Source organism: Vidua chalybeata, chromosome 14 (genome assembly GCF_026979565.1).
Source record: "Vidua chalybeata isolate OUT-0048 chromosome 14, bVidCha1 merged haplotype, whole genome shotgun sequence".
Lineage (NCBI taxonomy): Eukaryota > Metazoa > Chordata > Aves > Passeriformes > Viduidae > Vidua > Vidua chalybeata.
Window position 1 is genome coordinate 3,214,345 of NC_071543.1, and position 23,821 is coordinate 3,238,165.

Sequence of the window (23,821 nt, forward strand, 5' to 3'; positions counted from 1 at the left end):
AAACCAAACAAGGGAGCTACAGCAGAAATCTGCTTTTTAATTTTTATGGTAACATCCACAATTAATGTATTTTTGAAACTTCTCCTTGGGTAGAAGGTGACACATACTTGAGGCTCTCTCCTATGTCCCTTCATGATTGCATAACCCCTAAGCAAGAATTGAAGATTGTGTTTTAGAAATATAATTTTGAATTGTATATTTTGCTTAATTGCAAGAAGATTTGGTAGAAGGTGCTGTTTGCTTGATTTTTTTGTACCATCTAGATCACAGTTCTAGCTGGGAAACAGGGTTTAAAGTTTAGTGAATTCCTCTGAAAATGGGATATTCCTTGATAGTTCTTTTAATCACAATTAGGATTAAGGGCTTAGATATTCCTGTGATGTAGCCTAAGGTATGCTTTTCTTCTTCAAGGCACTTCCCTAACAACCAATCAATCTTCACAGTACTCTGCTTTAGTGTCCTCAGTTTTCAGATGTGATAAAAGTGATGAGTTATTTGATATACCCAAAGTCAGGAAGAAAGTGAGTATTAGCCTGAGGATAGCACCAGTATTTCATAACCCACCGTACTGCACCCAAATAATTTCAGCTGATTTGTCTGTAGTTTTCTGTCTCTCTTATTTTTATTTGGACAGACTACAGCAAGTTAACAGCACTGCACAGGCTTCTTAGAGAAAAATCACTTCCTTTGGGGTTTGGTGGGCAACTGTTTAAAGGATTAGAGCCCATTGGAAATACTAACTGGAGAGGTTGCTGAGAATTCTTACCAAAAAATCAAACTACTTAAACCAGCCACTGGCATAACTAGAAGGTTAATAATCTCTAAGGTATTGCCCTGGTTTATAGATACTGCTTTTGGAGCAATAAATTTTAACCTTTGAACATGTGCTTCTGCAAATAAAATCCAGCCTTATTTTGTGTACTTAACAACTTCTGATTGGAAACACATAGCAACCTATAGCAAGCATGCTTTCAGCAAACTGGAGCAGAAATTAAGCAGATCTTCAAAGTGGTCACTTATCTTCCTCAATAACTCTTCTACATGTAAACAAGATAAACCAGGTCGTTCTGCCAGATCCCACTCTCTTTGAATGATGTTTAAATAATTTTAAAGAGAAAGATGTTGTGTTCAGAAACATTTCTTAAAGTTCTTCCTTGAAGTAGAAATTTCCTTTTAGAAATGTTAATGTGAAATTAAGCTGTGTCATGAAAATGTGATTAAAATAGGTAGCTGTGTACTTGATTCTGCAGAACCCTGGGGCCAGGCTTCTGATCACTTAGCTAGAACTAGGTCTTAAGTTATTGTATATCAGTGCGAAAGACAAAGTTTCCATCTGTATTTTTACCTTTTGAAAGTCTAAATCTGGATTTTTTAATTGGTTTTTCTCTAGTCTGCGAGCACAATTCCATTTAATTGGCCAATGTGAGGATGCTTTTCCTAATGAAGCTTTTCCAGTCTCTGTTAAGTTAAATATCTGTGTATATGTGAATAAAATCTCTAACATTTCCCTCTGCCAGCACAAGGGCTGTGCTGTGTATTTCCAGTGGGTTCCTCTTTTGGGTAGACCCAATGGCTCTTTTTTGGGAGAGCAGTTTGGTTGCACTGCTCATTGATGAGGATGGGAAATCCCTTTTGTTCCTGTGTGCTCTTCACCATGTTCCTCTTTTCCTACCATGTGGAAATCAGTTGGAGACTTTCTGTTGCTGAACTTTGAGTTGCAGCTTTTTCCTCTCCCCTATTACCTGTGCTGTTGGCAGCAAATGGAGCACCACTGTGACAGGAATGAGTGGGAATTTTACAATTTTACAGTGCACCTTCTCCATTTCATTGAACTCTACCTTTGTTTAGCACTGTCTTTCTTGCAAACAAAATGATGAAATCAATTACTAAGTAGTGAAAGCTGCTGGCTCCCTGAACCATCCTGCTCTTCCCATGCTCCTCTAATTTCTCTAAACTCTTTTACCATCACTCTTCTTTTAAATTTGATATGGCAAATCAAGAACAGACTAATCATGAAAATCTGCAGGTTCACTTCCTTCAGTAGCTGATGCACATTGCAAAATGGATATGGAAAAAGGCATTTATTTTAATGCTCTTTATATACAAAGTAATTTCACATCACCAACATTTTGATAGTCTAATAGTACTATTTGTTATAATTAAAGAACAAACCCAAGAATGTAGTGCCTAAATGACTTAATGCTCCTAAGTCTTTTTTGCAACAGTGACAGAGAGATTTCAGGGGATACCTTGATGGAAATTACTGAGGATAGGCATCCTAAATTTCTAAACTGCTTTAGACAATGAGGGTATAACTTCCCAAATCACTCATGTGCTCTAAAAATTTTCCCTTTGCAGACAAGAGTTTTGTGCATGCAACTGGGAATCATGATGGGGAAATAAGTATCCAGATTATTCTTAAATACTGATTACCTACCAAATTCTGCTTAGTGTAGAAGGGATCAGCCCTTCAGGAATTGAGACCCATATAAAAAATTCTGAGAGCTTTATTTAAGTGAAGTGTTTTGTTTGCTTTTTCTTCTATTAATTGGCTTCTCAAATTTTATTAGTGTCACAATAACTCATAAAACTGGACCAGATTTAAAGTTGGTTGGATGCAATTATTGCATCTTTATCCATAGGCTCTGCTGTCTCATGAAATGCAGTCGCTTTTTGAAACATTTATGCTTTTTAAAAAGATTTCTGCCCTGCTTTGCTCTTTCTTTTAGGATCCAAAATTAATCTGACATGAATTTTCTTTGTCCAAAAATGAACTTGGGCCAAGATTAGCAATTCCAGAATGCTTTCAAAACATTTATAGTAAGATGGAAGAGTGCCTGTTTATACCAGTGTATGGAGCATTGGAAATCATACCTGTCAAACCCCAAAAAATTCCAAAAAGCTCATCCCTGGCCTTTGCCCTTAACATGTAGTGAGTGCAACCACCCGGCTCCAGGCTTTCCATCAAGTGGGTCAAAACACATCAGCCAGGTTTGCATTTCTCAGGATGCATGTGTAAAGTCCACAAGTGGGAGCAGTACATGGAACCTGTGGAGATCAAAGGAGCAGGAATATTCTCTTTTCCTGGGGGCAAGGGACAGACACTCGGGCACAGCTGCCTCAGCAGTGTGGGACTGATTGCCTGGGCCAAGTTTTGTGCTTTTTTTGTGTCTGCAGTGGAACAAGTGGCTGTGGCTGCTCCTGGGCTCTCCTTTGCCGTGCCTCCCCAGCTGCTCCAGGCCGGAGGGCTCCTTGTGGCACAGGTCCCTTCCCGAGGGACTCTGCAGTTCCATGGCCCTTGGCAGCTCGTGCTGTGCTGCACACCTGGCAGGTGGCTCTTGGTTTAGTGTCCTTGAAGCTTGTGTGCCCCAGGCTGTGTCACGCTGGGGACCCCCCCTGGGTCCTGTAGTGCTCCGGTACCGCTCCGTGGGCTCGGTGCCACCGTGGCTCCCCCGCAGGCTCACTGCGAGGCCACCACCTGCTGCAGGCTCCCTCCGTGCTGCAAACCGCCCATGGGGAGAGCAGCCGGGGGCGGCGGCGCTGCGAATAGAGAACCGGGCATTTCCGAGTGAGTCTGTGCGTCAGGGACTGGCATCGGGCTCACGGAGCCAGAGTCACTCTGCAGAGAGCCCAGACTGCTGCCGTCAAAGTGAGTCATTTTCTTCTTCATTAATTTTCTCTCTTTGGCTCTGCGATTCTGGAACCAGATTTTCACCTGCAGAGGAGCAGAGGAAAATTGTTTTCAGTTGCTACCAGACTGAATGTGGTCCTTTGCGTATTTAGTCACAGAATCATAGGGAAAATCAGTGGCATGAGGACCACTGAGAAAGGCAGTGACAAACTAAGACAACAGAACTGTTTACTTGTTTTTCATACAGGCAATCTTTCCTATCTAGTACTAAAATATTTATTAATAGCTTGATAAAAAGTGAATTTTGTTGTTAATTCAGTTATTTCTTTATGGAGTGAGCTTTGATTTATTAAATTTTTTGAAACAAAATCTAACAGAAATCTAACACAGAGTCTTATGTGTCCTAGTGATTGCCAAAATTATGCAAAAGTGTTGTTACACTGAAAACTGTATGCCCTAGTCAGGGCAAGCCAAGATCTGCTACTAGCGTGTAAACTGAGGCACAAAAGCTTTCCTGATTGTATGATGCCTGTTAATTAGTGAGTTCCAGTGTGGAAGCCAGTGGAAATTTACTTCTGAGCAGAATTTCACCAGCAATACACAACATTAATTCAAAATATTGTCTTAGCAGTGCCTGAATAGCTGAGTGCTTTCTACTTCATTTGTAGATGGAGCCAGAATCTGCTGCTGCTTCCCACACAATCCAGTGCCAGCAGTGTCCCTGCCCTGTCACAGGCACACAGCCACCTTTGGGAAAGAATGAAGGACCTGCTGAAGGAGGATCTTGATTGGGGTGGGACAAGTGAGGATGTGAGCTGAAGGTGAGTAATGGTCAGCTGAAAATACTGCAGAACTTGTTGAGGTGTGAAATGTTCTGTGGTAACTGGACTGGCTTTGGATGTGAATCCCCAGGGTTGGATTGAAAGCTGTGCACTGCAGCTGTTTATCCTTCGAAGTGGCTCTGGATCATGTCTACTCAGGGTAATAAGTCAAGCTCCTCATTCAGGTTTGTTGTGTTTTCTTGTGCAGACAGCAAAAGAAACATTTTTGTTACTGTTTTCTATAACTCAAAGAGAAAAATAATCAATATTTTGCTGAGACATATTGGTCTGTTCAGTTATTTTTTGCTAGAAACTAGAAGGGGAAAGAGAATAATGATTGGAAAGGAGGTAAAACAGTGAGAGGTGATAACACCTGCAGCTACCAGGCTGCATTTTAAAAGAAGATCACTGGTGAAGCCCAACAAAACATCTTAAGGACTCTCTGTGACAGTCTCAGGGTGCTTCTCCTTGAGGCATTACTATTCCATTTTACAGTTGAATGATTCAAATACATGCAAAGCCCATGTAAATTTAATCCGGGTCTCTTAAGTCCCAGGCTGCCATTGGAGATGTTTGGCAGTTCCTTTTGTTGTCTTAGTTCTGGAATATAATTTCAGTACCAAATTATATTCTATTAAACCAGTCTCAAGCCCTCTCAGATCTCTTGCATTCTGATTGTGCAGAGATAATCCATCGCATAGTTTCTCTTATACATTTGCCAAAATGTATGAAAAGATGAAACAGTCTAAAAACTAAATCGACATTCCAGAATTGCCCTCTGGCTTCAATGTTCTTACCTGCCTGTGAATTGAGGTTTTTATTCTGGTTTGTTGTTAAATTAGTGAAGCAGACCTGCAGAGAGAAATTAGTAGGCAGTGCAGGGTCATGTGCCAATTATCAAATAAGTCCAAGTAAGAACAAGACTGTAATCAGACTAAAAGCTGACAGGGCCAGCTGCATCTGTCTGACTTGTTCTTCACCTGTTGCCCTCCTTCCTTTCCATTATTTTTTCCATGCACATCTCTCTTCCCCTGAAGTCTGATTTTCTCTCTTCTTTCTCATCCTCATCATCTCCTTTATTTCTATTTCCTTTCTATGTTAACAGTACTTCACTTTGCCTTTTTATCTTTAATTAGATATTGCATCTTTCCTTCCTTGTTTAAACAATTTTTTTTGTCCTTTTGAGATATTCCTTCCAGGGAATTTTGGATTTTGGCAGAGGCAGGAAAAAAGTTTTTCCAGAAAATCAATTGAGATTTTAGGTAGCGTGCAGAGAAACTTGGGATAGAACAGTGTGTGTTCAGTTGTGCTCATATGATGGAGTTTTTTAATTTGTACAAAAGAGTGGTTTTGGGAGTCTATCAGTATTTCTTATGTAATCTTCCATTTTAAAAAGACACTTCAGAGATGTCGTTTGTATGAACTGTAATTCATTTTGTTCTTGATATATTGATGATGAAGAAGAACAAATATTGCAAAAGCTGTTGCCAAGTTTCCCCAATATATACAAAGAAATGGATCACATATTTTTGTTTCACCTCTTCAAATACACTCACAAAAACATTTATCAGGAATTATCACTGAGCTAGGAAGTTTCAAGTAAATATCACTGGTTGTTTATAGAAGCAGGGCCATAATATTCAAATTCAGCATAATTAAATCAAATTATGAATGTTTTAACAGCCAGAAAAAAGACATACAGTGTATTTTTTATACCTAACTGAAACAATTTTAATTTTCAACAATTAAATCCAGGCATTCAGCAGCAGATCGAGGAATATTTGCACAATGGGTGTTTGCTTCTCCATTTCTGTAAGCTCAGCATGTGCTGTGTGAGCCAGGTTCAAGTTGGATGGACAGTGCTACAGTGGGTGGGCTCTGGACAATTCCTGCTCAGCAGAGCCCAAACAATAGTGAATCAGACCTAATCACGGGATTGTGTTTTGATTTATCTTCTGGGAACAGAAGTGGAATTTGGAGGGGAGGAAATGGGGCAGGAGAAAGGAGTAGCACGTATGTAGGAAATCTTTAACAAAAGGTACAAGGCAGCCAAGGAAACAAAACCCTTCAAGTGTCCTGACCATACTTGAGCTCATCACTTCCATCTCTCTTATGACCGATTTGATTATGGAATTCCCACTGAATTCCCAGCAGAGCCAGGACTTCTGCTTTAGAAAGTTCAGCTTGAAATTCTCCCTGCTACCACAGCCCAGAGAGAAATCCAGGCAGGATTTTGGTGATGTGGTTTAACTCATGTTTCTCAGAATGAGAAAAAGATGGTGTGTGCATTTCCTGGGTTATTGCACAGGCCTAGTCTGGGTTCTACTGCAAAGGGAACCCAGTGTTTGGTTACTTGAGGCATTAGTATTTCTGTATTCTTTACCCCATACAGTTATCTCCTCAGCAGCAGTCATAAATTCAAAGGAAAGCCTGGATGGGTGATCCATACTCTACCTGTCTCTCGGAAAGTCTTAGGTTTGCAGCAAGTTCAGACTTCCTCCTGATTGTAATGTATCTGTTGTAATGAAACTCCTTCTCTAATTCTAATCTCTGATGATCTGTGTAAACCACTCGGTACTTCTCTCTCGTTCTTGTTTTACCTGTTTTGAAAGAAGAACACATTGCTTCAAGCTAGAATTTTTTCACTTTCGTACCACAAAATATCTGGCTTTACATTTCAAAATATCTGGGGGGATTTTAGGCCTGATTCTCTATGCACTTACCCAGAGTAACTCCCTTGACTTGGTCTTGATTTACAACACAAGAGGTTCATACCATCAGATACTAGGTTTGCTCCTTAGTAAATAGATAATAAACTGCTTCTCATGTTCTTTATCACCCCTGTGTTATCATTTGGGAAAGGGAAGGCATTCCTGGTAAGAATAAGGAGCCAGGAAACCTGGGTTCTGTTCCCAGCTCTGCTGCAAGCTTCCTGCCTGGTGTTGCATTGCTCTTGTCTCTGTCCCTAGAGCTGACACTCTTACCTGCCTCAGAGGAAACTGTGAAGGACATTTTACTGCACAGAAAATAGTGAGCGCTTCCAAAATTCCTCACTTCTTGTTGCTAGAAAAATTCCTACAACGCTGTGATTGTTACTGCAATTTGGAGGTTGTGTTTTCCCATCAAGTCTGGCACAGTCTGCCCACAACCTGATAACAGCACAGGGAACAGTAACATAGATTTTCAGATGACAGTTCATAAAAAAAGAGAAAAGGCAAGCAATAATACTTCACAATGGGCAGGGAGCTGCAGCATCTGCTGTGTTGGGAGCAGCATTGCTGCCTCCCTTCAGCTGTGGGTGCAGCTGAGTGGAGCAGACACGGCTCAGCAGCATCCAGGGCATTAAAAGGCAATGGCAGATGACAGGAGCCAGGGAGCACAGATGCAAGGAGCTGAAATTTTATGGATTCCATACGGGGTCATTTCTGAGGACAGAATGTGTGGCTGCTCTGAAAGAAAGCTGAGAATGGAAAAGGCTGCTGCTGGCTCCCTTCCTCTGTGGTTTATGATGTAGGGAAACAATATATTGGAGATCAGCACCTGCTTAAAGCCAGAGCCTGAGGTCTTCCCACATTTTAAACAAATTGGATCATTGTTGTAAGACCAGTGTGATCGTCTTTGCTGACCACAATCTTACCCTTTTTTTGACCTCTATTTATATGAACATTCCTTCAGATGTGCATATTTGGCCAGTGAATTGTCTGGGACAGGGAATACATTTTCAGGTTTTTTTTGCTCTGTATTCCATTGTGGTGCTGGAGGTTATGAAACTGCCCTCAGTGGTCACTGCAGCAGAACCCCCTCAGGCTCAGGTTCTCCCAGGTGATGCACAGAACTCAGGTGTTTGTACCTGTACCCACGGGCTGTTGCTTCAGGTGTCGTGTGGCTTTGCACAGCAGCTCCTGTTTGCTTACAGAGCTTTTTCTGACAAGGTTATAGAGATGCCTCACTCCTCAGAAAGCAGGTGCCACAAGCTCCTAAGAATTACACTCTAATAAGAGCAGTCAATTTTGAATGGGGTGAAATAGATTCTCAGGCATAGGGTTGGTAACATTTTAGTGTCTGAGTAGGTCCTGATGGCACAGAGCCCCAGAGGCACCAGCTTTCCTTGGCTGGAGAGAGGAGCTGGAGGGACCATCTCTCAGTGCTGCCAAAGGCCTACTCCTACCCAGCCCCTCCTTCCCACTCTCCTTCATAACTCCCAAAGATCAAAATTCAGGGTACAGGACAACAGCAGAATCTTGGGTTAATATTTTTCCCCCATCTGTGGAGGGAGATGTGGTGTTTCTTTGTTTTTTATGGAACATATTTAAAGTTAGCATTGCCTTCCACTTGCCATGCACACCATATAGGATCACTTTTGCCTCTTCCAGTATTTGACAGTCAGGACTTTGCTATTTCTAAGAATTTTTGGCTCACCAACCTGTTGCTCGCTTTAAAATTTCTTCAGGTTCTGCTCCTCTTTGTACTATTTGTATAGATCCCAGAGCCAGAGTTGGTGAGCGCTGGAAGTCCTGGGCAGTGCAATGGTGTAAATAAATCCTTTTATAGCCTGCATGGGGATGGTTCTGGTTCAGCCTACAAGACAGGGGTTCTCTAGGACTCTCCCCAGGCTTGTAGAACCAAGTCTTCATCAGAATTTGGTCCTTCAGCTTCCATGTTCCAACCCTGGGGGAGCATCAGTAGTGCCTTTACAATGCTCTGGGCATCATTCCAACTCTTCTTAAGGCCATCAGGAATATTTCAATAGGGAAAATAGGTGTGAGATTGCTCCTTAGGCTGTGGGTTCTGCTCAATCCTTTGTTTCAAATCTGTTACCTGTCTGTGAAGGTGCTGCCTGGCTGGGGAAGATGTGCAGGACATTCTCATTCATTGGCATTTCCAGCACTGTGAAATTGCAGTGGAAGCAGAATTAGCCCAGTGACGTTTACACTGATAATCCAGTGAAAAGTGCTGCTAATTTTACAGCATTAAGGTAAGAATTGTAGAGTCTCTAAGGAACAGCAGTGATTCAGTTCAGTCCACATAAATACCAGGACATTTGTTTTCCTTCACTGGAAGTGTAAATTGTTTGTTTAACATATGGTAACCTGTGGTGTTTTAATGCCTCACTTGATATTTTTCAACTTTTGATCTCTTTAACTGGTAGTTTGGTTAAGGGTGTTTTTCCTCTTCAAATGAGAATTTGGGGTCATTCTATGGGACAAAATGTTTAACATGTTTCCTTAGTGTCCTTTGTGTTGTTAAGATGGAGTACACAAAAGAGTAACAAGGTGATCTTATCTTGACCTTTATTCTCATTCAGAAGGCAGGGACAAATATCAAATGTTCCTCTATTGCCAAAATAAGGTGGTAAACTTCAGGAAAAAACTTCCTGTTTCAGGTTTTAAGTGCTTAAACCCTTATAACCTGAATAGGAGAGAGTTGTGGTGTTTTTTTGTTTTTTTGTTTTTTTTTTTTTTTAGCTGAAGAAGAAATTAAATGTACATGGAAAACAGAATTTTCTCCTATAAAATCCTTTATTTCTGTATGAGTAGCTCTCAGGTTCTTTTAGTGGAATTGATAATATCTGGATTCTTTTTGAAGGGAGATTGGGAGCTTTGACATTTAATTTCTTTCTTAAAGTTAAGAAAATAATTTAGAAAGTAAAAAAGCAAAAGTAAGGAAATTCTGAGAAATGCTCTGAGAAAAATTCTCTGATGTGTCACATAAACCTTGTCTTTAATAATTTGATTTTTTTTTTCTGTGTAGAGTAATACTGTCTGTGAGAGACAAGAGACAGTGGGAGCTGAGATGTGCCAGAGTCTTCCAAGAGATACTTTTAGCTCTGGCAGAGCAATGTTTTAGTTTGCTAGACCTTTACTCTCCTTGATGTCAGTGAGAGTCTTCCTACTGCCTTTGTCGGATGCTGGGCTGGAATCAGTCTGCACATGGCATTTCCTTTCAAAGGCAAAGCACACTTTTATTTGCCAGAGTTAACAAACAGCAGCAACAGAGCCCATCCCTAAACAGTTTGGGACTTTAGCTTCTGAATTCCATCTGTTAGACAGAGCAGATCACTTTACTGTGTTCTGCAGACCTACTGGTTTTCATTTCAATTGCATTTTATTTCCAGGAGAAATATTACCTGAGTAAAATTTGAGGTGGGCCTAATGGATTCACCCCATAGACAGTGGGAGGATGTTCTTCACTTCTCAGGACATAATGGCAGAATTCAATGACGCAATGATAAAAGTCCTTGTATTAATCCCATTCTTGGAATCTTGCATATTTTCCTCACTTAGGTGAATGAAATAACCAACATTTGACTTTGTACCATCTTAATTAATCTATCTTTTGCTAGTGACAGGTTAAAATTTTAATCAGCAGTACTGTGTCAGTTCTATAGGGAATATGTTCTGGCATGGACAGTTACACTGTGGAATTGTGGTTGGAGAGGTTATTGGTGCTTGGCTGGAAGAGAAATGAAACAAAAGGGCTTTGAAGCAGCTACCTTTGCAGCCTCTCTGCCTTTGTGCTGGGGGAATGGATTTCCTGAGTTTCATGAGCTATATAAGAAGAGGGAGTTTTTCAAAACCCTCTTTTGCACTAGTGACTACTGAGGAGTACCTTTGGACTAGCAAGAAATCAGACATTTCAGGGCTGGAAATCTTTTTGTGGGATATAGTTTAACAAATCTGCTCCATTACACCCACTCTGGCAATTTTTGTGACTGGCCAAGTTTTGAGTTGGGGGAAGGGAACAGCTTTCCCATTGGTCATAAAATTCACAGAGTATTTCTTCTGAAGACAATAAAGCTGGGAGAAGGCCTCTTTATTTGCTGTGAAAATCATCACCCTTTCCGGCAATATAACTCCTGAAGAAAAGAGGGAGAAGGAAGAGACAGGACTGCATATCAAAGCAAAGTGAAGTGTTAAAAGGGTCTGTTGCCTCAATATGACAGATAGGCCTCAAAACCTCAGACAATGTAGGCCAGGAAAGGGAAAAAAAAAAAAAAAAACAACCACCATCAGACCTCACAACTTGTTTACAAAGCAAAATAAATTAGCATTAGAACCAGCCCTGGGCCCTCTTTCAGAGCTTCCTCTCTTAACTTTTCAGGAATACTCTGCAGGCACTGAAACCAGCATCTTTCATAAAATCAGAAGCTGCCTGAAGATGTCCTAGGATAGGATAGTGTGGGATTACTGTGGGATTGCTGACAAAGCATTGCAACCAGGATTCCAGGGTTTAGCAGTGTTTCAGAGGAAGTTATGTCTGTCCTTGGTGATTGGATGTTACCTTAAATCATCCCAGAAATGTGAAACAGCCTCTGGCCTGAGGATATGCTCAGTTCCCACCTGCATTTCTCTGTTACTTTAGTATTAAAAACCTGATGTTAATTTTTGAGTTTATAAAGATATAGACTGACAGAGATTAGGCCTCAGAGTTTTGTTTAGGACTCTAACTACTTATGTACTTTGAAAGTGAAGGAAAAGTAAGGGGCAAATTCTCCCTGACTTAAGTCAGTAATTTAGTTGAATTGACTTAATTGAAATTGTGAAGCAAAAGTAATTTTAAATAAGTTTTGAAGACAAACATTGTGCTGCACATGATTTCTGTAAAGCTAAATTTAAAAAAACCACCGGCCACTGTATTAGAAAATGTGACATAGATCCAATCTTATATAATATTCCTGCCAGAAACCTTGATGTGATATGTAGGTGTCCTGGTCCTGGGCATTACTGCAAAGTTAGGTGCTAAAGGTTTGTGAAACTTGGTGTAATTCTGTGTTTGTATTTTCTGCTATGTCTTGCTCATCTGTTCTTTTATACATGCTCAGATTGTTCATGCTGAAAAACCAGAACAGAATCAGAATTGAAAGCCTTCAACAGACTTGGAATTTTCCCTTCTGTTTTCAATTTTGATTATGTTCTGCTATTCTGGAATAAAGCTCATTGGCCAAATTCTGTTCTTCCCTTTGCTAGTGTAAACTTTTCTATTAATCTTCATCTATAGAAGGAATTGGATCTGAAGCAGAGTCATTTTTATTCTCTTTAAGTAATGACTGGACAGGCAGAAGCACTCAACCTGCAGAAAATGTCAGTGGATTTCTGAGTGGCAAATCAGGGGAAATCCCATTGCCAATGACTGTACAGACTAAAACAAAATTATTAACTGAGATTTTTCCCAAGTGTTGTATGTTCTTTAGCATTCAGCATTTTACAGGAATGCCCTCTAAAGAGGCTTGTTCCTCTTCCTTCAATTTGAGGGAATATAACTCCTTCCTTCAAAGACTAAGTGTGATGCATTTACAGTGCCTTTAGTCATGATGCTCTCAGTTCTCCTGTCACCAGCAGCAGAAAACTGTCTTTTGTGTCTGCAGAGTAAATTTTTATTGAAGAAGAATGATAGGAGAGTTGTCATGTACAGGAAAAATCTTTCCTCTGAATTAGTTCACCTGTTTCAAAACGTGTCCCCACCCTGTTTTATGGTAACGTAAGTGCAGATCTTAAGGTGCACTTTCAGCTTTGTGAGCAAATTCTCCTGGGAGTTCCCTACTCAAACTCAGTGTTTTGGGCACACTCTTACCACAGGTGTGTGTTGTTTTCTCACACAGTCATAAAGTCAAGTCTACTCCTGTGTGAGTGATGACATAGCTCCATAAAAATCCTGAAATCAACAGGACGAGATTTGTAGCTAAGGTGGTTTAATTCTACTTTTCATCAAAGAATTTGCCTGTAATTATGTCTTGTGTGTGTGTGTGGAATTACCACCTCACATTTCTATCTGTGGCTTTGTTCTGTTCTGTGTTATGATTGCTCCTTGTCCTGGCTGTGCTCACCCTCTCCAAGGAGAGGTTGAGGAGACAGCAGCAGTGTAAGGGTTGGAGTAGAGTCTTTTCTTTCAGTATTTGTGGCTGAAAATCCCCAGTACTCAGTGCTTCCCCTTCAAGTGTTCTAAGTCAAAACACATTGGCTTTTTCCTGTATCCTCAACATGCTGAGGAGTGCAGAGACAGGGCACTGGATTCTACATAGTCTGTGTTGAGGATCCAATCCCTGCAATGCCAAGGCAGGGACAGACACTCAGCCATCCTTCAGCCAGAGAAAGAAGGATGCATGGAAGTCTCAGCAGGACTTTTCTGCAGGAAATGTGTTCTGGTAGTATTAAATCAGGATGACAATCTCACATTAAGTAATGAGATCTTCCGGAGGTTTCAGGTAACCTCACAAATTTCACTTTACGTCAGTTGAATACATGGTTCTACATTGATGTTGTTTTTAAAATTATAGATTAAAACTTGAAATAATTTGTTCCTTTGTTTCAGGTTAGTTGTGTAGATAACAGTATCAAAAGACCTGGAGGGCACGAGGCAGTGGTAGAAATTGCAATAAAGTGTTTTGTTTGTCATCTGTCAGGACATGAGGCTGCAAAGCACCAGTAAGAGAAGATGACTATGAAATCTCTGGAGATGGGAATCCCATGGATTCAGGGCCTTGTTTCTGTAGCTGCTCCAAGTCAGACTACTCAAAGTGAGTGAACCTTTGGCAAGAATTTCTCCCAGTCTTAAAGTCTTAAAGATTACAGAACGTTTCTTGCACACTTCTGAGAATATCTTGCAAAAATTACTTGCTTTAATAATGATTATTTTCACAGTGAAATATTATTGGTAGTATTGATAATTAGCGCTTTGCAGAATGTAATGAATAAATAGCAAAATTAATTTGTCTAAATGATTACTGTTGTGATCACCTCAGGTAAGTCTGAGCCTCATTTTTTTTCATCATTAAGAGCGGTGGTCTGTATCTATTCACAGGGAATAAGGAAAGCTAATCAATAATAAGTGTGAATTCTTCATTCTTGCAACACCAGACCTTTACTGAAATTCCCAAAAGTTTTGTAAAGAGACAGAAGGATAATGCTCAGTGAACAGAGACAGCTTTAAGGATGTAAAAAGAATGGGATTCCATCTAAGAAAATTATGAGGGGTTTGATCATGATCCAGCAAACAACATTTGCAGTGAGCCTGGTCACACACCTGAAATCACTGCAACACCTGCATGTACAGAACCAAACTCACTCAGGTGCTTTCCTAGAGCTGACACTGCTGCAAGGCAAAATAATTTAAAGTTATTTCATTTTTTGGGAGACCATGAAGGACAACAGTGCCCTTGATTTTAAACAGAAAAAGACAGAGATTAAGGAGTGAAGGGAGAGAAAGGAACCAACTCCAATGAAGCAGATCTGCTGATGCTGAGATTGCCTGGCCTATCAGAAAAACTAATATATATAAGAGGGAAAGAAACAGCTGAAGAATTCCTTCTCTGGACTTTTTCTCTAAAGCAGCACTCAGTAGTTTTTTAAATGTAGCCTTCCACTGGCCCACAGGCATTTGGGAGGGTCTATTTCCTATGGCCTGCTGATTTCTCCAGTTCTGGACACAGATATGCTCAATATCTTGTTAGACCACTCCAGAAAGGAGACACTCCCAGCTCTCCTGGGAATGCTCTGACCTTTGCAGGCTTGAAACTTGGAAAGTTAGAAATCTCTAAGTTCTTCTTGAGCAGCAGTTAGAATGTGATATTTTATATTATTTGGATATATATATATATATATATCTACATGAGTGTGTGCTGTATCAATCTATCCCAGTGTCCCACTATCAAAGGGACAGCACACAACAAATCAGGTCTTGCTCCCTTGGTGTGATTGGAATCCACAGGAACACAAAGCAGGTAAGGGAGGGATGAGGAGCAGTGGTTTTTTTGAGCAAGGGTTTTGCCACCTATAAATCCCACAATTAGTGAGCAATTTTGTTGCCCTTGTAAGGACTCCTCAAAAGTAAACTGCAAGATTTTTCAAAATAGGCCCTCTTTTGTTTTTTTCTTGGATAATATTCAGTGAAGAACAAATATTATTTTAAAAATACAAACTTTTTAATCCCCCCAAATTCTTATTCACACAGAGCAACAGCCCGTTCTGATTGTTCTGTTGAATTCTGTGGACTCTCTAAGAACTAAAGTTGTGTTCAGCAGGAGTGAGGAGGACTCGGCCCATACAAAATAGGTGCATTATTTTAATACCAATAACTTCTCTACGCAGTTGCTTTCAATTCTCTAATTTCTGTTTTAAGTAATTGCTTTTCCACCAGAGATTGATTCAGACTTTTATTTACAGGCAGGTGTGGAGGGAAGGAGGGGAAGGGAAGGAACCTTCCTGGGATGCAGCACTGAAATACTGGGAGCATCTCTTTAGGGAAGGAATTGAGCATCCCTAATTTCTACTGATCTCAGTGCATGTCAAAGCTGCTCAGCATCTCAGAGGATCAGAAACTTTCATACAGCAGATTATTACTCTGTTCTTTTCAGGCAGTTTTCCCTCTTTTTCTTCTCCCCGTTCTTGTTTAATACTTTTTTTCATATACACAGTGCAGATTTTTGTTTTCAGGATGCTCACTGTTTATATTTTTCTCTTGTTCCTCCTCCCAATCAAACAGAACCTTTCTTTCAAGCTTCATGGCTTATTTTTGCTGCTTAAATACAATTGAATAATTGTTTTGTACTCCTTGACTGTCATGCAGCAGAGCCTAATCTGTGGCTATATTACCAGGTTGTGTTACCATGGATCTTTGTATTCCTGCATATTCTGAGAGCTGCTACTACAAAGTGAGGCAAGCCTTTCCTTATCATCCCTGTTTTTGAAGCATTGACTCATTGTTTGATCTTGCAGATCTCATTTCAGTGTTCTGAGATTTGGAGGGGTTGTTTCTGGTAGAAAGCCTTACTGGCAGCCCCCTGCAGTGCATATTTTACTTGAACTTTTCCTAGGTACTCCAAAACTTGAGGAAAGTAAGCAAAGAATAGGTGATGGTGAATACAATACTTCCTGTTTCATCCCAATCTAGAGAACTCCTATTAAAAGCAACTATTGGATATCACAAACTTTAAAAACATATGTGAAGTGAGGAATGGAAGGACATTGTTTTCATTTCCCACAGGATTAAACGTCAAGCAAGAAACACAAGAAATAATCAACTAACCAAACCCAGCATCCAGTAATTGAACCAATATTTAAGTGCTAGCAAGAGAATCCTTCAGAGCAATCAGGATCCTTCTTTATTAATCTGAATTCTTCCCTCTGAACAGGAAAGCTGGCAAAACCCCCACAATGATACAACAACAAGTAAAAATCTCTTCTCAGCATAAAACCTCTGTGCCCTCCTACCTGTGGAAGTGGATTGCACCGTTTTCCTCATCCACTCATAAGAGCTGTGCCTTTGGCTGTTGGGAGAGATTTGCTGGGCATTAATTGTATCTACAGGAGGTAACCCCGCAGCAGCAGCAGGGTGCAGGGCGCTGTAATCAGCAGAGCTGTAGGAGCCCTGGCCAGGGGATGAGCCATTGATGTGGGCTGCGGGCACGGCACTGGAAGGGCCTGGGCCGTAGGCGCTCCAGTCCTCGCGCTGGGGGCCGTAGTGGGAGCCCCAGGCTGGCGCCGGCTGCCCGTGGGTGTCCAGGGCTGGCACAGGGTGGTATCCCATGTAGTCGGAGTAGGCTGGAGCAGACACGAAGTTTTGCACGGGCAGGTTGTTGCTGGTGCACCTTGCGGATCCCGGATACATGCTGGTGTCTTTATCCAACAGATAGCTCACGTACATGATGCTCACAGCCTGCCTTTGTCTTGCTGGGACATCCTGCTCCTCGCAGGGTTTGTTTGATCTCCCTTCCCCTCCTCTTTCTTTCTCTCTTTTCTAGCCCAGCCTGGCTCTATAAATGACTCCTGCTAGCCCTGATGTCCCTTTACTACTCATGATTAACAATGGTTTTACCAGGTTCTGGTGGTAACAGTTTACTAAGGTCCTGCCTGATGTCACAGATAACTGCCTGCCCCAAAATTACATTTGCATTCAAATGAAGGGCTGCCCATGCAGGCAACCCCACCTTGCTGCTAGTTCCAGTGCTTCCTTTCTCACAGATCTTTATGTACTGCCAGCCCCGTTCTTTACTTTGAGAATGTGGTTTGAAATCTCGTGGTCTTCCAGCAGAGCTGAGTATGTAGTTAACCATAACTGTTCAGACAGTAGAAGTTGTATTTTCCTTGAGCAGTGCATGTCAGGATCTCACTTCAGGCACTCGGTTAGAGTTAGTCAAAGCCTGGTGTCTGCTGGTCCAGTAGTAGTTCTTCTTCAATGTGCTCTATTTTTTTAAGCTAAAACCAAAGGAGCTTAACAGCAGCTCTTACAGAGCTCCTCACATGAGCACTCTTCTTGACTTCAGCTCTTCATCTGTGTGGGAGAGCACTTAGAAACCACAGTAATCCCGGTGATTTTACCATTACAAAGGATATACAAGAAGTCTCATAGTCATTTTGAGCATTTGTTCATACGAATAGTCTTGTTGATGTTAGCTAGCTATTCATGACCTGGCTGCTTGCCACGGTGATTGAAGTTCCTCTATTCTAACCTCCAACGTTCACAGAAAGGGAATCTGTTATTGAGTGAATGCAGAATTTGTCACTTTCCCTGTGCTTATGTCTTGGTTGTGATATTGAAATGAGTGATAGTTTTCCCTGAAGTTTTTTTTTGTTGTTGTTCTTATTGCTGTGCTTCTTCACAATAAGTAAAACCTTTTCTTGGAAATATGGGAACAAATTATAGCTTTTTAACTCAGGAAAGCAGTTTCCTAACTTTCAGGAGCAATCTTATGTTTGTGAGTAACAAGTCCCTGTGAGATCATCTGTAACCAGGAGCAAGGAGAGAAAGTGTGGATTTCTTTTTTTAAACCAGATGGATACCTTAGCATTGTCTCTTAATGGGAGTTCACCCTGTTTTCATTCCTGTTCCTTTAATGATGTGATACTTAATTGCACCTTTATTAATGATTCGACTTGTTAAAAGGAGTTTTTCCTTAAACAGGTGCAAAGTATAATGAGTTTTTTCTTTGTTCAGAGGTGTATTTTTTCTCTGAGTCTTTTGCACTTTTAACACCATTTAAACTTCCAGGTTCTCGGGAGGAAGGAATCACTTTGCACACCTGACAACACCATTGTTTCCTGTAGTGAGAGAATGGTGTCCTTAGGCTGTACTCACAATTTGCCTTAGGCCTGGAGTTGTGGAAAAAGCTTTTTTGACTGATAATCTCAGAAGCACAGCTACCTGTTCAGAGTATTTCAGATTTTCCTGCTGTGCACTTGGGTAAAATTTGTCCTCTTATGCTTGTTTGCTTGTTTTTGGGGCTGGTGTTTTGCCAGTGTAATTGCTGAAAGGTATTTTAAAAATCATTAGGTGCCGGGAAGTTGCCAGAAGCTGTTTCTGCTGCTTGCATATGTGAGCTTACTTGCTTGCAATTTGCACATCTGTGACAGCTGGCCACTCAAAATTACCCATCAGAGCTGCTGGGAAGGACTTCTCAAATCCAGGGAAGTCAGTGATCAGTGGGTCACGGATCTGAACTGCTTCATTCTGCTGAGCAGCAAAATAAATCACAGTTGTCCAGTTTAGAATTAGGTGTCTCCAAACAGCCTGTCTGCAGTTGAAGTGTGATTTTAATGTAGTGGGATCTTCCTATTTTTTAACTTGAGTGTTTTTCTCTCTTCTCAAATTTAGAGCACTGTGGTTGCTCAGTAGCTCTTGAGTGTTGAAATAGTTACAAAGAAAGAATTTTTACATCTTTTTGTTGTAATTTAATTCCATTTCCTTTCTTTCTCTTCAAAACTGTTGAAGCCACATCCTTGTGGGCATTTCAGAGCCTCTCCTGAGTGCAGGTGTAGCAATAAATCAGCCAGAGGAAGAAGCAGCATTTGCTCCTTTACTGGAGCCCTGCAGCTGTCTGCAAAATGTTCTAATTATGTTCATTCAAGGAAACTTTTCCTGCAGGCTTTCTGTACCTGATAGACCCCAGCACAGAGCTCTGCAGAAGGGCTGAGTTGGATCTGCCCTTGTTCAGTGTTCAGGAATGTTGGATACACCAGGCTCCAGTCGTGGATTCATTCTCTCCCACTGCAGCATTGTTCCATGAGGAACATTATGGTCTGTATTTCACAATGGTTCAATTTGTCTCATGGAGCTACTGAAAGCAGTACAATGGTGATTAGTCCTGTGTATTAGAAAAATCACATAAAATACCTTTTGAAGCTTTCAGTAATACTGGATATACTGATATGGAAGGAGATTTTTCCTTTTCCATACTGCCTAAAGAAAGGGCTTTACAATCTGGGATGGTTGAACTGACAATGCTTTTGCTCCTCTGGCCTCATGCTGTGCCCACAAAGCTGGAAACTGTTTCCTTTGGATTCCTAAGTACCCTAAGTTGGTCTGGCTCCAGCAAGCTGTACTTCAGCTTTGGTTAGTCCAAGCTTTTATAATTTATATAATTTCCATCATACCTATTAGTTAAACCAGTCATTCGACTGTAATTGCTGGAGCTATGTGAATAATCACATGTTAATATAGTTATTTTAAAACTAAATATTCTCAACAGTTCTCAAATGCAAAGTGAATGGAAATGAGAAATTGCCCTGAGCTCTCAAGAGGGAAAACAACTTTATTGAGATGATCCTAAAACACCTTCACCCTTGGGCCTCTCTAAGATGCATTTTTCTAGTTCTAAATTTGAATAGTTTCCATCCTCTGAAGCTGGGAGTTGGTGTCCACCAGAGATCCTGGATGGGAAAACATCTCTGAAGGAGGCTTTATCAGGTGATGATGATGTGGGCAGAGACCAAGCATCAACACTGGGATCCTCCAGTCCACTTTGATTATTTCTCTTCTGCTACATGAATGAGTCTCCAGAGGTTTTGGAGTGTTCCAAAGCCATGGATCTGCTAAGGCCCCATCCTCGTGTTTTCAAGCAGATCTGTCTCATATTTTAACCACATCCGTGTCCTGGGATGCAGACCTTCTCCTACACATCCCATCTTCTTATCTAGGGACCGACAGAGCTCTGTTTTATTTTTCTGAGCTTTTATTTTTCTTTTTGGTCTCCAAAGAGTAGCAGCACCCATTTTTGGAGGCGTGTTCCCGTTCCAAGCCTGATCTCTGACTCCAGTGAAGCAATGGGGACAGCTGCTGGTCAGCTGCCTGCATGGCAAGGAGACCTTTCCGGGCTTGCAGGGCCCATGACCTTATTCAGATTTCAAAGTTCTCAGCCTGCTCAGTTCTGTTTGGAACAGGACTCGTGTCTGTCACATGTCCAGCTGCAGGAAGCAGCAAAGCTCCTGAAGAATCCTGGCTTGGAATTCTGGATATGTTGCAGGGATTTTTGCTCTGCTGTTCGATTAATGGTAACATCTCTCCTTTGAAAACTGAAGTGGACTATTATGGAATATGCCAGTTTTTTAAAAATTAATTTTTACAAGGAGTTTTCTGGGCTACAAAGGTCTGAAAGGTGCTGCAATACAGAGTGGGATTGCTGAGCAGTGACAGAGCTGGGGTGTGAACAGGCAGGGCTGGGACACTCCTGCCATCCAACATGGCACCGAGCCACAGGGCTGGAATGTCACATCCACTGCACACCAGGGAATGGTCTCAGGAGGTGATGGCAGTGAGGAGCCAAGAGCAGGACTGTGAGATTTTAATCTTGTATTGTCTAAAGAGTAGCTGTACTTAAAATGTATCATCTTTGTTAATCAGTGTATATGCTCTTAAAATAATGCCCCCAACTTCCAGCTAACATGCTGACATAAGTGTAGCCTTTAAGAAGGCTACAGTAAACAGCTGTCTCACCAGAACTCTGAGAATACTCCTAGTTCTGAAAAAAAAGAATCTCCTTTCCTCACTGTTGTTCTCTGTGCTTTGAATTTTAACACCTTGCAATGCACTGGATCTCCTTGGGCTGTGTGAGTCACGGCCCTGCTGCAATGGGATTGGAAGTGGTGACATTGTGGCAGCCTTAACCCGATAATTCACTGCTCCATAACCTTCCCAGAAGTGCAAACAGATCACAACCTCTGTCCAGTGCCTGCTGCCTCACCTGCCCCTCTGCTGCCCACAGGAACAGGAGAGAAACCCATCCACAAAGAGCTCCCTTTGGTCACTTCACACCTGGTGCACAACACAAGGTTCCAGCCCCAGGCTGGGAGGAATTCCTGCTCAGCAAGCAACTGAGTTCAGCAAAATGGGATCCAGCATTCCCATCCATGGGGTTTTGTGTTTGTGTGTGTGTGGTTAACACTTCTCTGCTGCTGGAAACCCTTCCTTGAAATTTAGAAGGAAAATGTGTTATATTTTAATATTAGAGCTGCTAAATCCTGTCTGGGGAAATTCTTTACCTTAGGTGATACTTTTGAAAGCTCTGTGAACACATGGCTCTAGGAGCACATTCTGGATTTGGGCACTTGGCTGCTGAGCACAGACTGTATGTGGATTATCTTCATCGAATTCTTAATTAACATGAAGAATTTTTTTTTGTTTCTTTTCGGAAATGTGTTTCCACACCCCCCTCCCCCCCTTTAGTATGGACAATATCCCTGGAAACGAGAATATCTCAGCATAGGTGAGGGATCCACAAGTACATTTCCTACAGCAGTGTAGTCGGTCCTGAATGAAAGTCACCGCAATGGCCTCTCCGAAGTGACAATTCCCACTAGGTGGCACTTTGAATCCATGGCACGGGCAGAATCCCGGCTGATGGAGTACCTGTGAGCTGCCACTCGGATTTGTACTCAGTGATTGACCAAGCTAAAAAAGGATCAATGTAGTGCTGCCTGCAGCAAGTTTCACAGCTCCGTTTAATACCAACATTGATTAAATCCCCACCCCCAACTCCGTGTGAAAGAGCATTAGCAAAGAAATTATCCCCTCTCCAAATCCCTGCATGCAGCTTTCTCCTCTGCCCCACCAATTTCCCACCTCCAAAAAACTCCCCCCAAACCCTCCAAAACCCCCAAAAAGACTAAACCCCCAAACCCAAAGGAAACACACAAAAAACCCTCAAAAACCCCCCAAAAAAACCAAACCCCCAGCCAACCAACTAATCGTTTATATCCCTGGAAATTAACCTTCATGCTGTTGTATAAAAACCCAAATTTTATGGTTTTATTTGAAGTGTCCAGATAAGTGTCAACTCCCCAAGCTCTGTTCTCATTGATATTCAAGGCTCTCCTCAGAGTGGTGCAGGAATTTGGAGTTTGCATGAATAAAATAGGCCATAAACAAGGACAGAAGTGACTGCTGGAGTAACAGGCAAAGAAATAAATTACATGGAGAAAAATGAGAGTTGCAAAGGGAGAAGTGCGTTGGGAGTATTTGGTTCTGTATTGTCTGGCATCACACAGCACCTCATAACCAATTCCCTGCTCACTGCTACTGCTCATGCTTCTCAGCCCAAACTTTTGAGTGTGCAGCTGTTTGAGAGCAGAAATGCTAAAGATACAGGACAGCAGCTGAGGAAACCTAGGGACAGGTTTTAGCACAGTTCAAGTTCTGTTTTGCTGTTGCCACATTATTTAATCTTTAATTTATGGCAATGAATCTTAAACTGTTCAGGTGTACAACGGCAAAAAAAACCTGTTTTTCACCATGGTTTAGGAACAGAGGAGCTCAAGTCAATGAGAGAACTGGACTGAGTGTCTTCCAACATCCTGTTAAGGACACAAGTTCATGCTCAGCAGCTCAGATATGGGTTTGTGAGCAGTAAGCTTGCATATGGCTCTCTGAGTGGTTTCTGGGGTTCAAAAATTACTCAGGAAGCTCAAAAAGAGCCTTTCAGCTATTTCTGTTGGCTGTGCCCTTTTGAGGGAAGCTACTCTAAGTAGTAGGCTTGCAATTGCCATTGTTAAAAATTCATTATGAACCAGATGAGATTATTAAAAATAAATCGAGTACTTTTGGTTCACTTGTACTGGTTAGCTGAATGTATTTCTGTAAATCCTGGTATAAAAACTCACGAGTTGGAAACATTCAAGTTTGGTGTTAAAAGCAAAACTTCCAACATCACCCTGGGAGAAGCTCTGAAGTCTCTTTGTGGGAGGTTTGTGGCTTTATAGCTTTAAGTGCACAGCACCTGCAATGCTGCAGCAAGAGAGGGACTTGAAATAGCAATGTGTGGGCATTTAATCTGTTTACTTGGGAAGTGACAATACCTGTGAGTGCCCCTTCCATGATCTGTCCCTCAGAACCTGAGTGAAGGTATGCAAAGCAAATAGATCCAGGGGCAAACATTTTTCAGAAGGGGAAAGGCAGAGATGCTCCTCTGCTTGCTCTTCTTGCCAAGGTGCTGAGTGGGAGGGGCAGTGTTTTTAGCCCAGAACAAAGGGCATATGCAATTTACTGCTGCAAAATATTATTCTGAACAAAGAGCTCAGGAGGAGCTGGATAAAGATGTGATAATTGCATGAGTCACAGGCAATACAATGTTTAAAGAATCTCAATCCTTGGGCTTCAAGCTACG

General features: G+C 41.4%; 1 protein-coding gene and 1 long non-coding RNA gene across 2 annotated transcripts in view; one reads left to right on the forward strand and one right to left on the reverse strand.

The window, feature by feature from the left end:
• Window positions 1–3,460: 3,460 nt before the first annotated feature.
• On the reverse strand, window positions 3,461–17,091 carry LOC128794989 (homeobox protein CDX-1-like). The gene is made up of 3 exons (XM_053955333.1): window positions 16,659–17,091; window positions 6,907–7,052; window positions 3,461–3,715 (listed from the first exon to the last, which is right to left on the reverse strand). The coding sequence occupies exons 1-3, from the start codon at window positions 17,089–17,091 to the stop codon at window positions 3,461–3,463; spliced, it is 834 nt and encodes a 277-aa protein (XP_053811308.1).
• Window positions 9,303–23,821, forward strand: part of LOC128794993 (uncharacterized) — a 121,720-nt gene continuing 107,201 nt past the window's right edge. Inside the window, exons 1-2 of the long non-coding RNA XR_008433348.1 lie at window positions 9,303–9,427; window positions 13,853–13,966. This is a non-coding gene — a long non-coding RNA (uncharacterized LOC128794993). The remainder of the gene's footprint in view (window positions 9,428–13,852; window positions 13,967–23,821) is intronic.

Excerpts from the sequence above, each read along its gene's own strand:
- LOC128794989 (XM_053955333.1), bottom strand. The coding sequence starts at position 17,091 with ATGTACGTGAGCTATCTGTTGGATAAAGACACCAGCATGTATCCGGGA. Across the intron at positions 7,053-16,658 it reads GGTGCAATCCACTTCCACAG|GTAAAACAAGAACGAGAGAG; the intron begins GTAGGAGGGCAC and ends CTTTCAAAACAG. Across the intron at positions 3,716-6,906 it reads TAAGACTTTCCGAGAGACAG|GTGAAAATCTGGTTCCAGAA; the intron begins GTAGAGTATGGA and ends GCTCCTCTGCAG.